The 14,778-nt window shown below is 55.3% G+C and overlaps 1 protein-coding gene across 5 annotated transcripts in view; it reads right to left on the reverse strand.

Annotated features, from left to right (window-relative positions):
- Positions 1–32: 32 nt before the first annotated feature.
- Positions 33–14,778, reverse strand: part of DNAJC4 (DnaJ heat shock protein family (Hsp40) member C4) — an 80,548-nt gene continuing 65,802 nt past the window's right edge. For 4 of the 5 annotated variants that reach the window (XM_045022774.1, XM_045022773.1, XM_045022771.1 and 1 more), the window contains 2 exons: positions 1,407–1,493; positions 33–242 (listed from right to left, as the gene is read on the reverse strand). In XM_045022774.1, coding sequence (XP_044878709.1) covers positions 140–242; positions 1,407–1,493 — 190 coding nt within the window. In that variant the 3' untranslated portion in view covers positions 33–139. Of the gene's footprint in view, positions 243–1,406; positions 1,494–12,136; positions 12,304–14,778 lie in introns of all 5 variants that reach the window. The other variant, XR_006580834.1, reaches the window with a different exon arrangement.

The raw sequence follows: 14,778 nt of genomic DNA on the forward strand, positions 1-14,778 counted from the left end.
GGAACCCTCCAGGAAGGCTAATGGCACTGGGGCCATGGGCAGTGATTTATTGAAGGGAGGGCACAAGTGTGTGTGTGAGGTGTTCCCCATACAGCATCTGTGACACCCAGTCCCCCCCATATAGTGTCCAGAGTGCCTGTCACTTCTGGGCACTGTCCCCACTGGGCCGGATGCGGTAGCGCTGTGTGAACTCAGCGTGTTTCTGGCGCAGGAGCTCCTGCTGCTTCTGGAAGCCATTGACCCTGTGGGAGGAGAGGCGCAGGGTCCAGGTCACACTTTGGACAGTGGGGAGGGGAGCAGTGATGCTCAGCATCATGCACTAACATATGTGAATGCACATGCTCTAACACGCACTAGTGCATCCATGCACACATTAAGGCAAAACTAAAGCATGGGTATGTGCATGCACTAGGATGCTAACATGCTAGTTCATTGGGGCACACACTGTAACATGCTAACACACACTACTGCATGGGGGCATGGTAACGTGCTAGTGCATGAAGCACACACTAACATGCAAACACATGCTAGAGCACGGGGGTACATGCAGTGTACAGCTGCACACATGTTCTAACACAAACTAGTGCACGTTTGTGTTCACATGCCCAGTAACACACACTCTAATGCACATGCCCATTCTCTAACACATTAGTCCAAATGCCCCAAGGCATGTGCACACTCCAACCCATGCTGGTGCACACACACTGTCATCTGCACATGTTCTAGCACACATGGATGCTAACACACTAATGCACCTGGTGTTGGACACTAACACACATTCATCCACACCCTCGTGAGCACACGCACACACGCGCCTGCATTTCCACTCCCAGCCCTTCAAGCTGATGGCCCCTGGCTAGCGGCTCATCGCTCCCCTTGCGATGGCTGGGGGCATGTGGGGTGGGGGAGAGGGGAATGCCCAGAGGGCACTGAGGGCCAGCAGGCGGTGAATGGAGGGAGAGATTCTCCCTGCTCCCCAGAGGTTGGTGGAAGCTGGCAAGGAGTAAACTGGGTTGGACGGTGGGGGGCAATATTGGCGAACAGAGGGGAGGGATTCCCAGAGGGCAGGGGACACCCACATGAGGTGAAGGAGGGGGAAGGGATTTCCCAGAGGGTGAGGGGCAGCATGGGGTTAATGGGGAGGAAGACTCCCCTGATGGTGAGGGACAGCATGGGGTGAAGGGGGGAAGGTCCCCAGAGAGCAGGGGGGCCCAGCATGGGGTGAACAGGGGTATTCCTAGAGAGCCAGGGGGCCCCAGCATGGGGTGAACATAGGGAGGGGTCCCCAGAGGTTCTGGCAGCAGCACTTTATCCCAGCCCAACTGCCAAACCCTCTGGGAAAGGAAATCCTTATTCCCAGGTATGGAAAAAGAAACTGAGGCAGGGGCTGGGGGAGCTGTGCAAACCTGGCCCGCTCCTTGGATTCATTGTAGATGCCGGTTATGAGCTTGTCCTTCTCGTCCATGAAGCTGTTGTGCACCTCCTCCAGCTTCCTGCCGAGAACACGAGGCAGGGTTACACACATCACCCTGCACCCTCCTGTGTCGATGGATGGGGGTGGGTGGGGATGGAGAGTTCACAAGATAAATGCAGCCACATGTCTGGGGACGGATGGATAGATCTGTGTGTGTCTGAGTCTGTGTGTGGTCTGTGTCTATATGGATTAAGTGTGTGTGTCTGTCTCTGTGTTGTGTGTTCATGGTGGATGTGCTGTGTGTCTCTCTGTATGATGTGTGTGTATCTCTAAGAGGTGGGACTGTTCGGTGCAGTGTATGTGTGCTACTGTGCAGCCTGTATGTGTGTCTGTGCGGTGTGTATGTGTATGCATGTGTCTGTGCAGTGTGTGTGCATGTGCAGTGTGTATGTCTCTGTGCAGCATGTATGTGTGTGTAGTGTGCGCACGCAGTATGCGTCTGTACAGCGTGTACGTAAGTGTGTGTGTGTCTGTGCAGTGTGTATGTGTATGCATGTGTCTATGCAGCGTGCACGTGCGGTGTGTGTCTGTGTGGCGTGTATGTGTGTGTGTGGTGTGTCTGTGTGGTGTGTGTGTGTGTATCACAACAGGGCTCCCGCCTTCTCTCTGCTCCGGGCTGCGCTCTAGCAGGCTGAATGCTGTGTGCACGGAGACCGGACCCGAAGTGGCGGCTGGGGCTGGCTGCCCAGTGCTGGCTGACAGGGGTCCCAGGGCACTCTCCCCCTTGCTGGGCCCAGCCAGCTGGAGGTGCGGACTGCACTGGGCGCTGGGCAAGGGGTGTGAGTGGCTGAAAAGCCAGGGACGGACTGACTCAGTGAACGCTGCCATCTCCTTATGTAACAGGGTCTGCAGCACTAGCACCAGGGTGCCCCACTGTGGGGGATGGGCAGGGCCCCCACTGCCAGCCAGGCCTCTGCTCCCCCAGCACCGCACTGCCTGCAGGAGCCGCTTTGCCAGAGGTGAGTGGGGGGATTTATCTCCCCAGCTGGGGAGTGGTGAGCACAAAACCCAGGAGTCCTGGCTCCCAGCCCACCTTGGCACCAGAAGGGGAGTAGGAGTGAGTGGGTTAGAGCGGGGCAGGAGGCTGGGGCGACTAGAAGATGCTTTAGATAGACACAAGTCACTAGGCGTAGTCCTGGGGTAACTGGGTGTGATTCTCTGGCCTGCGGTACGCTGGCACCAGACTGGATGATCTCATGGTTGCTTCTGGCCTTACCACTGCTGATGACAAATCCAGCAAGGTAAAGAGGGGCTGACTATCTGCATCCCCCTGGATGCTCACACTCCCCTGTCTAGCTGTCATATACTAATAGGCTACTCTGTGTGCAGACTGGAGACCACTTTAACCAGACTGGGATTGGTGCCATTGCAGGGAAATCACTGTGACCCCAGTGCAGGCACTTCCTCTGAACAAAGAGACTCTAGCAGCATCCTGCCCTGAGAAGGTCGGGGGGGAGGCCTCCCCTGATCTGACCCCGGCCTGGAGGAGGGCATCCACGTCCTGCACCGGAGGAGGTGTCCTCTGATCTACGTCCTGTGCTGGAGGAGGCGTCCCCCAATCCACGTCCTGTGCTGTGGGGGGCATCCTCTGATCCATGTCCTGCACCGGATGATGAATCCAATGATCCACGTCCTATGCTGGAGGTGGCGTCCCCCGATCCATGTCCTCTGCTGCAGGGGGCGTCCCCTGATTCACATCCTACGCTGGAGGGGGCATCCCCCAGAGCCCCGACCTGAGCTGGAGGGGGCATCCCCCAGAGCCCCGACCTGCGCTGGAGGGGGCATCCCCCCGAGCCCCGACCTGCGCTGGAGGGGGCATCCCCCCGAGCCACGTCCTCCGCTGGAGGGGGCATCCCCCTGAGCCACGTCCTGCGCTGGAGGGGGCATCCCCCAGAGCCACGTCCTGCGCTGGAGGGGGCATCCCCCCGAGCCACGACCTGCGCTGGAGGGGGCATCCCCCAGAGCCACGTCCTGCGCTGGAGTGGGCATCCCCCCGAGCCACGTCCTGCGCTGGAGTGGGCATCCCCCCGAGCCACATCCTGCGCTGGAGGGGGCATTCCCCCGAGCCACGTCCTGCGCTGGAGGGGGCATCCCCCAGAGCCACGTCCTGCGCTGGAGGGGGCATCCCCCCGAGCCACGTCCTGCGCTGGAGGGGGCATCCCCCCGAGCCACGTCCTGCGCTGGAGTGGGCATCCCCCCGAGCCCCGACCTGCGCTGGAGGGGGCGTCCCCCAGAGCCACGTCCTGCGCTGGAGGGGGCGTCCCCCAGAGCCACGTCCTGCGCTGGAGCGGGCGTCCCCCGAGCCACGTCCTGCGTTGGAGGGGGCGTCCCCCGAGCCACGTCCTGCGCTGGAGGGGGCGTCCCCCGAGCCACGTCCTGCGCTGGAGTGGGCATCCCCCCGAGCCACGTCCTGCGCTGGAGGGGGCATCCCCCCGAGCCACGTCCTGCGCTGGAGTGGGCATCCCCCAGAGCCACGTCCTGCGCTGGAGTGGGCATCCGCCCGAGCCACGTCCTGCGCTGGAGTGGGCATCCCCCCGAGCCACGTCCTGCGTTGGAGTGGGCATCCCCCCGAGCCACGTCCTGCGCTGGAGTGGGCATCCCCGAGCCACGTCCTGTGCTGGAGTGGGCATCCCCCCGAGCCACATCCTGCGCTGGAGTGGGCATCCGCCCGAGCCACGTCCTGCGCTGGAGTGGGCATCCCCGAGCCACGTCCTGCGCTGGAGTGGGCATCCCCGAGCCACGTCCTGTGCTGGAGTGGGCATCCACCAGAGCCACGTCCTGCGCTGGAGTGGGCATCCACCAGAGCCACGTCCTGCGCTGGAGGGGGCATCCACCAGAGCCACGTCCTGCACTGGAGGGGACATTCCCAATGTAACTATTTCTGTTTCTTAACTGATCCAAGACCTGTCTGGAGAGGAGCTCTCAGATTGTGAGCAATTTGAGGCAGGGACCGTTCACGCGTATAGGCACAATGGAACTCTGGCCTCTTTGCTACTCTAGTACCAGTAACAACCTCATAAGAGTAAACCAAAGGGGAGCCAATCCCAGGGGCAGCAACACTGAACTGGGACCAGTTGGAAACACAAAGAGAAACTCCAGTCCACATGAGTGATCGCCTCAGCCCCACAGCTTTGTGTCTGCTCAATACTGTTTGAGAGAGCCACAGAGTTTAAGGCCAGAAGGGACAATCAGATCATCTAGTCTGACCTCTGGTATAGGACAGGCTAGAGAGTGTCACCCAGTTACCCCAGGATTAAGCCCACTTGTGTCTGATTATGGCATCTTCCAGAAAGGCACCAGGCTGGATCTGAAGATACTGAGAGATGGAGAATCCACCCTCCCCGTCTCTTGGTAGTTTGTTCCAGTGGTTAATCACCCTCACTGTGAAAACTTGTTTCTCATTAGAATGTCTCTGGCTTTACCTTCCAGCCACTGGTTCTCACTCTCTCTCTCTCCACTAGGCTCAAGAGCCCTTTAGCTCTTGGTGTTTTCTCCCTGTGAAGCTACTTACACACAGTGATCAAATCACCTCTCAATCTTCTTTTGGAGAAGCTAAACGGATTGAGCTCTCCAGCTCTCTCGCTGTTGGGTATTTTCTCCAGCCCTCTCATAACTCCTCTGGCTCTTTTCTGCACCCTCTCCAGTTTTTCAACATCCTTTTAAAAATGTGCACTCCACGATTGGCTGCACCATTCCAGTATGGGTCTCACCAATGCCGTCTATGGAGGTAAAATCACCTCCCTGTTCCTACTCACTCCTCCCCTGTTTATACAGCCAAGGATTGCACTGGCCCTTTTGGCTACAGCATCGCACCAGGAGCTCATGTTCAACTGGTTGTCCACTAAGACAAAGCAGTTACCTACCTGTGTTGTTACTGTTGTTCTTGAAGATGTGAAGTGGACGTGTATTCCACATAGATGTGTGAACACCCAGTGCACTGGAGCCGGAGAATTTTGCCTAGCAGTACCTGTAGGGGTGCACCTCATGGCTGTAGCCCACCTCTGGCTATCGAAGGCAATGCCGCCCCGATCCCCTTCAGTTCCTTCATGCTGAACACCAAGAGCATAGAGTTCGAGGCAGAGGGGACGGAGGTGGGTTGTGGAATACACGTCTGCGTCACATCTCGAAGGATGCTCACAACACAGGTAAGTAATCATGTTTACTTCTTCGAGGAGATGCAACCATGTATTCCAAGGAGTTGACTCTCAAGCATGATTTGCATGAGGCGGGGCTTGGAATCTATTTTAAACAAGGATTGCAGAACTGCCTTCCCGAAGCTTACATCTACTCTGGATGCTGTAGTAGTAACATAATGTTTCATAGGCAAATGCCCAGATGACCAAGTGGCAGCCCTGCAGATAACCAATACTGAAACATCACTTAAAAACGTCATCGCCATAGCCTGCGCTCTTGTAGAATGAGCTCGCAGCCTTGTGGAGGCACAATCAGCCGTATGCTGTCCTGATACAGGAAGTTATCCCCTAGAGATCGTCTGCGAAGCGACTGCTTGTCCCTTCCTTCTGTATGCATACAACACAAATAGGCGAAGCGAAGCATGAAAAGGTTTAGCCCTGTCCAGGTAAAATGCTTGACATTTCCTGACATCTGTGTGAAGATGCTGCTCCACCAGGGTTGAATGTGGCATAAGAAAGAACACAGGTAAATACACCACTTGCTTGAAATGAAATTGAGAAACCACTTTAGATAAAAACTTAGGGTGCGGCGACGAGGTCACTTTGTCTTTGGAGGATTGTGTGTAAGGAGACTCTGCCATCAAAGCCTGCGACTCACTCACTCTCCTCGCAGATGTTATTGCCACCAGGAATGCAGTTTTTTGACACAAAAGAGAAAAAGAAGATGATGCCAGAGGCTTGAATGGATGTCCCATAGGAGCCACTAAGACCATAGTAAGGTACCACAAAGGAACTGGTTCTCTCAATGGTGAGTAGAGACAAAGGATCCTTTCAAGAATCTTGTTACCATGGTATTAGAAAATACTAACCTCCCATGGATGGGTGGATGAAATGCTGAAATCACAGCCAGATGCCCCCTCAATGAGCTAAGTAGGAGACCTGACGACTGAAGATGTAACAAATACTCAAAAATGTCCTGGATACCAGCCACCTTTGGTTGAACTCTGCAGGCCAACGATCATATCAAAAAACACATCCATTTGGCAAATCGGCCATTCGGAGAGAGCTTCCTTCTATTGAGTAGAACCTGTCAAACAGCCTCCAAACCTCATTCTTCCTGCTCATTTAATCACAGACCAGCCATTCAATGAGGTGGAGAGATCTGAGTGTGGGACAGAAAATCTGACCGTGATGCTGAGTCAAGCAGTCGAGATGGAAAGGAAGGGATATGGGAGGCCAAATTGATAACGCAAGAAGGTCGGACAACTGAGTTTGCCTCAGCCAGGCCAGAGCAATGAGGATGAGCTTGACACAGTCCAATTTCAGTTTGACGACGACCTGTGGGATGATCGGAATCAGAGGGAAAGCATACAGGAGTGCCGAATACCAACTCAGGCAAAAAGCGTCGGCCAGGGAGCCCGGGCTGAGACCCCCTCGAGATCAAAACAGCTGGCATTTCTTCTTGTCTCTCGTGGGAAACAGGCTGATTGCTGGGATGCCCCAAGCTGCAAAGACAGATCACAGGACACTGGGCTTCAGGGACCATTTGTGTCACAGGGAAAAATTCCTGCTGAGGTGATTTCCGAGCTGATCTGGGTAAATGATTGGCCACTGGAATAATGCTCCTCCCAGTGCAAAACTGCCAGAGCCTGATCCTGACACAGGCCTTTTGCATGTTCTCCCCCACGTCTGTTCTCATAGTACATCATGGTGATATTGTCAGTGAGTGTGTGAACCACTGCGCCCTTAATGTAATCTTGGAAAGTGTGATGGCCTGAAGCTCCACAATGTTGATATGCAGTGAAGTTTCCTGTTTCAACCACAGGCCCTGAACTTTAAACGACCCCAGATGTGCTCCCCAGTCTACTAGGAGACATCAGTGATAACCATCCTGGTTGGTGGGGATCGAGCGAAAGGAACACCCTGGCATATGTTGTCCTGAACTGTTCACCACCATAAAGAATCCAGTTGTCCAAGGGATGATGGTTCAGATGAAAGACTGACTTCAGCCACATTTGGAGAGGGTAAAGACACAATCTGGCAAAATGGACCACCTGCATTATTCCTGGGGGAATTCTGCGCCAGCGAACACATGCAGAATTCATGTCCCTTGCAGATTTTCCATCATTTTCTGCAGGGAAGCTAAGGGAAGCCACAAGAGCAGTCACGTTCTCCTCCCCAGCAGTGTGGGAACATCGTTTTGGGTGCCGGAGCAGCCAATGGAAAGGTAAATCACTGTGGGGAGGTCCCGGCTGGGGATGACCCAGCTGGTGGTTCCTACCCTGCGCTGGGCTCAGCTGCTACTCCCAGCTGGGCTTGGGGAGGACAGAGCTTCCTCTTCTCCTGCAATGAGCGGCCAGGTCCAGGTCAGACCTACTTCCCTGGCTATAGGAAGCTCTGCACTCCCCCTCATCACTCCTTAGCTGCAGGGAGAAGGGTCACTATACGGGGAGCTGCTTCCCTGTCTGCCCAACTCCTGTGCATCCGGACTGCCACATACCCAGACCTCCCTGCCGAGCCTCACCCCCACCCATGGGAGGGACACAAGTCGATGGGCTGAGACCAGAATCAGAAGGCCTTTGCCTCCAGGATCTATGACCCTTTCTGGGATAGCCCTGTTTCCCTGGGGGAAAGAAGGACTTCTCAATGAAGCACTGTGAGAGGTACTGCTGCTGCTGACTGCCATAATGGTGCCTCTGGACTGCTGGAGTATACAACCCTAAAGAACACAGTGTGGCTTGTGAATCTTTAAAAGAATGCAAAGTCTCATCGGTCTTGTCTGAGAATAATACCCGACCATCAAAGGGCAGGTCCTCAATACTCTGTTGCACATTAGAAGCAATGCCTGAGCTTTGCAGCCATGACACCCTCCTCATGGTCACAGCTGAGGCCACAATTCTGACCGATGAATCTACTGCGTCCAACACTGAATGAAGAGACGTCTTGGAAACCGAACAGCCTTCAGCCATGAAAGCTCTAAACTCTTCTCTGGGGGCTTCTGGTAACTTGTCTGCAAATTCAGACATGGCCGTTGGATTAACAAAGTCATATTTGGATAGCAACACCTATTGGTTTGTGATACGCTTTTGCAGGGAAGAGGAGATATAAATCTTTCTCCCCATCAAGTCCATCTTCTTTGACTCCATTTCCTTGAGAGCAGATTTATGCTTATCGTGCCGAGCCTTGTCATTCACCGCAATCACAATATGAGAATTAGAGATGGCTTGAGAATAGAAACCCTCAAAACTTTGCTGAGGGACAAAATAGCAGTTCTCTGATTGCTCCGCTGTGGACAGCACTGAGGCCAGAGTGTTACAGAGGGCCTTCGCAGGCTCCAGGAGAGAGTAATTAATAGGGAGGGCTACTCTCCTCAGAGCAGATGGTCAGAGAATGTCGAGCAACTTCTGTGTATTCTCCTGTAAAAATTCTGCCTGGATGCCTAAGGAAGCAACCATATGCCACAAAAGGCCTTGAAATGCCTCGGGCACCAAAGGAGAAGAGGAACCTGGTACCATCAAATCATCAGGAGAAGACAAAGAAACTGTCAAGTGCAGCAGGAACAAATCCTGTTCCTGAACCGTTGGGCCCAGATGAGACAAGTCTGGAGGCCCCATGGAGGAGGCTCAACTGTTGTTTGAACTTGTGGTGGGTGACCAACATTAGCCACCAAGGGGACCGGTGATCTCGCTCTGGTGCGCGATGGAGAATGTGATCTCTGGGACCAGGAAGCCACAGTGTGTTCAGATAAAGCATTGGTGGCCAGTTAGCACCGGGCCAGGAGCCCCTGTCCCAACTATGCAGAGAGTGTCTATCTCGGTACCGATACTGCTCCGAGAATGGTCTCCGGTGCCAATCAGGCAACGAAGACTGGGAGGAGGACCCCAACATGGATCCCGAAGAGTCCCTGGTGACCGGTGACAGCAGAGGAGCCAGTCCCGATGGTACTGATGAGGAATCAGCATAGCCTGTACCAAATATGTGGCACCCACCCCCAATGCTGGGGAAGGCATTGGTACTGAGGTCAGCAGAGGAACTCAGGTAGAAGACAGGATCTGCCAACAAAACAATGTCGGCGCTGAGGGGTGCACTAATGCTCCTTGGGGCCGGGTCTGTCACTAATTTCAACTCCATAGTCTGCGGTGCAGAAGGACCAGGCTGCTGTGTCTACAGACACTGTCTCTCTACAACATGACCAGACAGCATCAACAATGAAGTGGAGGCCCAGGCCCTGGCAAAGTGCTGGATGAGTGGAGAGTCCAGAACGGATAGGGAGAGTGAATCTGCTGCTGCCTGGTATGCCACCGGCATACAGTCTGTGCTGGGATTAATGTCATCAGTGCCAGACTTAACAGATACCCCAACGCTGGAAAAAGCGTCAATGCTATTGATTCTTGGTGGTCTCAGCATGATACCGGAGAGTGATCTGATGGATCTGCTCCATCCCACATGCCGGAAGTGGTACAGAGTTGATCTGTACTTTTTTTAGAGGAGGAAGGAAGAGTTTCCACAAACCCCGTGATGGTTCCAATTAGTTTTATAGGACTTCTTCCTCAGCACCTCTGAACAGGATGAACGGCTCCTCCTTGGGGGAGACACCAGCACTAGAACTTGGAGTGGCCTCGTTCACTGAGTCCGAAGGTCACCACCATCAGATGCGGGCCTCAGTGCCGAAACAGGCCTCAGGACCTGCTTGAGAAGATGCAGCTTCAGAGGTAAGTCTCTAGCCATTGGAGTTCTTTTGGTAATCAGCTTACAAACAGAGCATCTCTCCTGAGCATGTCCCTTGCCTCATCACAACAAGCCCCTTGTGTGGGGATCGCTGTTAGGACTCATCCCCCCTCCCCACGATGGGCAGGGCTTGAACCCTAGTGAGGGCATCCCACAGGACAATAAGTATCTAACTAACTCTAACATAACTAATATGACCTAGGGTACTGCTAACTATCTAACAACTATATACATAGAGAGAAAACACTCAGACAAATGACGTGATAACCACACAGAGCTCTGACACCAGCCACAGGCACTGAGAAGGAACTGATGGGGGGTCAGGGCAGAGCCACCTCATATAGCCAGACTCAGGGCTACAACCACGAGGTGTGAGCACTGCCCCTATGGGTACTGCTAGGCAAAATTCTCCAGCTCCAGTGCGCTGGATGCGCACGCACCTGTGTGGAATGGCTGCATCTACTCAAGGAAGAACCTAACTTCCATCCATTGGTTCTCACCAGGCCTAAGTCCACTGAGCTAAAGAGCTGGGGTTTCTCTCTCTGAAGGTACTTGCACACCATGACCTAGGTGCCTCTTGGTCTTTGTGTGGCGATGCTAATGGATGGAGCTCAGGACAGCGTGCCCCCACTGTGACACAGGTGTGTTACTGACAACGCAAGGGCAGCGCCACGTAGAATTGTGTTTAAAGGGATCCTCACCCAGTCACAGGGACATTTCAGAGAGTTTAATGCCCAAAGGAGGGTCTGAGTCAGAACTCCTGAGTTCTGTTCCTGGTTCTGGGACATCGTGGTGCCTCCGTTTTCCCTCCCACCCTTGGGCTGTTTAGACTGTGAGTTGTCTGGAGCAGGGATGGTCTTTCATGGTGTATCTGTGCAGTACCCAGCATAGCAGGGCCCTGATCTCTCTTTAGCGCCTGGCACAATAAGGGCCTGATCTCAGCTGGGGCCTTTGAGTGCTAGCGTGCTTTTCATACCCTCTGTTAATATGATCTGCATTACAGTAGTGCTTAGAGGCCTTGACCAAGATCAGGGTTCCACTGTGCCAGGTGCTGTACAGACACGAATTGAGATCAGGGTTCCACTGTGCCAGGTGCTGTACAGACACAGGGACAGTCCCTGCCCTGAGGAGCTCACTATCTAAATAGACAAAGGAAGGATCATTATCCCCATTTTACAGGTGGGGAAACTGAGGCCTAGAGAGGGGAAATGACTTGCTCAAGGTCACCCAGGAGAGAGTGGCAGAGCCAGGAACAGAACTCAGGTGTCCTGAGTCAGAGCCCTGCTCCTTAACCACAGGACTGTGCCTTTCCCAGCTGACAGAGCAGGATTTTGCTAGGCCCATTCCAATGAGCCATTTGAAGGCTTGTCACAGCCCCGGACACAACTCCTGCCAGTTCCCTTGCTGTGCCTGCCCTGCTCCTGGTCACTTGGCATGCACGGCATGTCTCTGAGCCCTCCACAGAGGCTGGGGGAGTTGTACCAAGCCTGCGTGTCACTGCGCTGACTGTTGCGTGAGTTCCCAGAGCAGGGACAGGCTGATGAGTTTCTCTTGCCTCGTGTGCCATTTCCCTAACAAATGACACCAGATCTTGTTTGCCGGGAGCCTGGGATCACAGGGAAATGGGGGTGGGGGTGATGCTCCAGCTCCTGATCAGGCAGGCCGCAGCCCCTTCCCTGGTGCCCTGGCCCCCCCGCAAACACACAGTGCTTTGTCCGTCGGTGCTGGGTGTGCATTTGGCACAGCCCCTTCACCCGGGGGAGTCCAGGCTCCAGAGAGCTGGGACAGGGCTAAAGCAAACCTGACAATGCTGCTGCAGGGATCAGTCCTGCCTTAGTCTCTTGGGGAGTGGGAAGTGGGGAGGAGGGTCTGAAGAAGGGGATTCTCCATCTCCTGGTCTCTCAAGGTCCGATCCTGCAGCTTGGCTCCCTTTCATGGTATCTTGATAACAGTCTGTGTTGTAGAAGCCTATGTCAAAACAGACAGGCGGGTACTTGACACAGAGTGACACGGAACAATGGTGCCCTGGAAGGACAGAGCACACACAGGCCAAGCAAACCTCTGCCTCCCATGCACTGGCAGAGCATTAACTGGATGGCAAAGGTAGGCTCCAGTCGGGTCTCCCCCAGTTGTGCTCCAGAGACCGATTCCAGCAGGGGCACACACACACTTGGTAAAACACAGATACAGTGCAGAACTACTGATGGGTTAGCAGGACCAACAGGCACAGACGGGCAGTGATGTGCTTGAGGCCAGAGAGACTGCTGGGACAGAACCCAGGAGTCCTGTCGCCCAGCCTCCTTGCTCTGAACATTAGACCCCAGAGCCGGCTTTAGGAAGTACATAGCCCAATTCAAACATTTTCGGCGGGGCCCCGGCAGGGATGACTAAAAAAAAAAAATGTAAAAAAAAAAGCCTTTCATTTCTTAGCAACCGGTTCCCCATAAAAAGTTCTGATTTAAGGGATGTGCCACAGTATGTATTTTTGTACCAATAGGGTTACCATACATCCGGATGGCGATTTAAGAACCATAAAGCCTGACATGTCCGGGAAAATACGGATGTATGTTAACCCTACCTGAAGTTCTTTTTTAAAAAGATGGGCCTGAACTAGAAATAAGCTCCGTTTCACATGTGTGGGTCCCCACCACTCCCTGTGGGTATGCTAGGGTGACCAGATGCCCCAATTTTATAGGGGCAGTCCCGATTTTTGGGTCTTTTTCTTATATAGGATCCTATTACCCTCCACCCCCATCCCGATTTTTCACACTTGCTGTCTGGTCACCCTAGGGTGTGCACATGTGTGGGTCCCAGCTGCTCCCTGCCCTCCCTCATTGAAGCAGGTGTGCAGGGTTACTGCCCTGGGAACTGCAGGGCACCAGTGGACATGGGTCTGGCTGGAGGCAGGGCAGGGGCTGACTGGAGGTAGGGTCTGGCTGCAGGCAGGGCAAGGGGTGCAGGGCTGGTTGGAGACAGGGGTGTGTGGGGTGGGCTGTCTGGCTTCAGGCAGGCCTGCAGGGGGGTGCGGCAGGGGTTGGCAGGGCTGGAGACAGAGGAGTGTGGGATTGGCTGGCTTCAGGCAGGGGGGTACGGCAGGGGTTGGCTGGAGACAGGGCAGGGGGTGCGGCAGGGGCTGGTGCGGGCAGGGCAGAGGGTACGGCAGGGGCTGGCTGGAGACAGGGCAGGGGGTGTGGGGCTGGCTGGAGACAAGGGCTGGCTGTGAGCAGGGAGTGCGGGGCTGGCTGCAGGCAGGGGCTGGTGCAGGCAGGGCAGGGGGTGTGGGGGCTGGTGCGGGCAGGGGGTGCGTGTACAGGGGGTACAGCCCACCCTGTACAGTGAGTGCCCCCTTCTCCTCCCTCCCCCACTGGGGTAGCAGCAGCAGCAGCAGCCCAGGGCTTGGGGGCTATTTAAAGGGCCCTGGGGCTCCTCTGCTTCCACTGCCCCGGCTCTGTAAATAGCAGAGGGAGCCCTGGGGAAGCAGCGGGGCTCCAGCGGCTATTTAAAGGACCGGCGCAGCAGAGGCAGCTGGAGCCCCCCACTACCCCAGGGCTCTGGGGGATATTTAAAGGGTCCGAGGATCCCCTGCTTCTACCGCCCTGGCCCTTTAAATAGCCATGGGAGCCCTGGGGAGGCAGCGGGGCTCCAGTGGCTATTTAAAGGGCCGGGGCGGTAGAAGCAACGGGAGCCCCGGACTTTTTAAATAGCCCCCAGAGCCCCGCAGCCCTACCCCAGGGCTCCAGCAGTGGGGCTCTGGTGGCAATTTAAAGGGCCTGGGGCTCCAGCCCCTGCTGGGAGCCCCAGGCCCTTTAAATTGCCCCCTGGGGAAGCCAGGCCGCCCCAGTACAGCACACCGGCTCTTGCTAGTACGCTGTACTAGGGCTTGGGCGCGGGGCCCTCTTAGGGGCGGGGCCCGATTCAGGGGAATTGGTTGAATTGGCCTAAAGCCGGCCCTGTTAGACCACACCCCCTTTCCTGAATGCTCCCAGCAGGGAGTCAATTACCTCCACTCCCCCCTCCCCCCCCTCAGGATTCAGCTGGGAAGCTGGAGAGCCTGAGGTTACAAGTGTGTAATTGAGTGCAGGAGCTGACCCAACGGTGCCCCTGATGGGGTTCATGTCACCGGGCATGTACCTAAGTCTCCCTCCCTGACAGAGCCATGTCTGTCTCCTTGCCTGGGGGGGGCCTTGCTGGGCTGCTGTCTACTGCTATCTAACAGTGCATGGCTGTGCCAGTTCCCAGCCTGGGCACTGCCTCTGCCCCCCCCCCCCCCCAAGTAGCTCTGATTCTGCCTGCGCACCCTCCCCAGCTCTGATCCCTGCTGCCAAGGGGAGGATTAACACCCTAATCAGGCCTAATTCAATGAAACACACTCCGTGTAGGTCTGAAAGGCCTTGACCCACAGAGGGGCACCACAGGGATTCCCGGACCCCTGTCCATGCCCAA

This window comes from Mauremys mutica, chromosome 7 (assembly GCF_020497125.1).
Source record: "Mauremys mutica isolate MM-2020 ecotype Southern chromosome 7, ASM2049712v1, whole genome shotgun sequence".
NCBI lineage: Eukaryota > Metazoa > Chordata > Testudines > Geoemydidae > Mauremys > Mauremys mutica.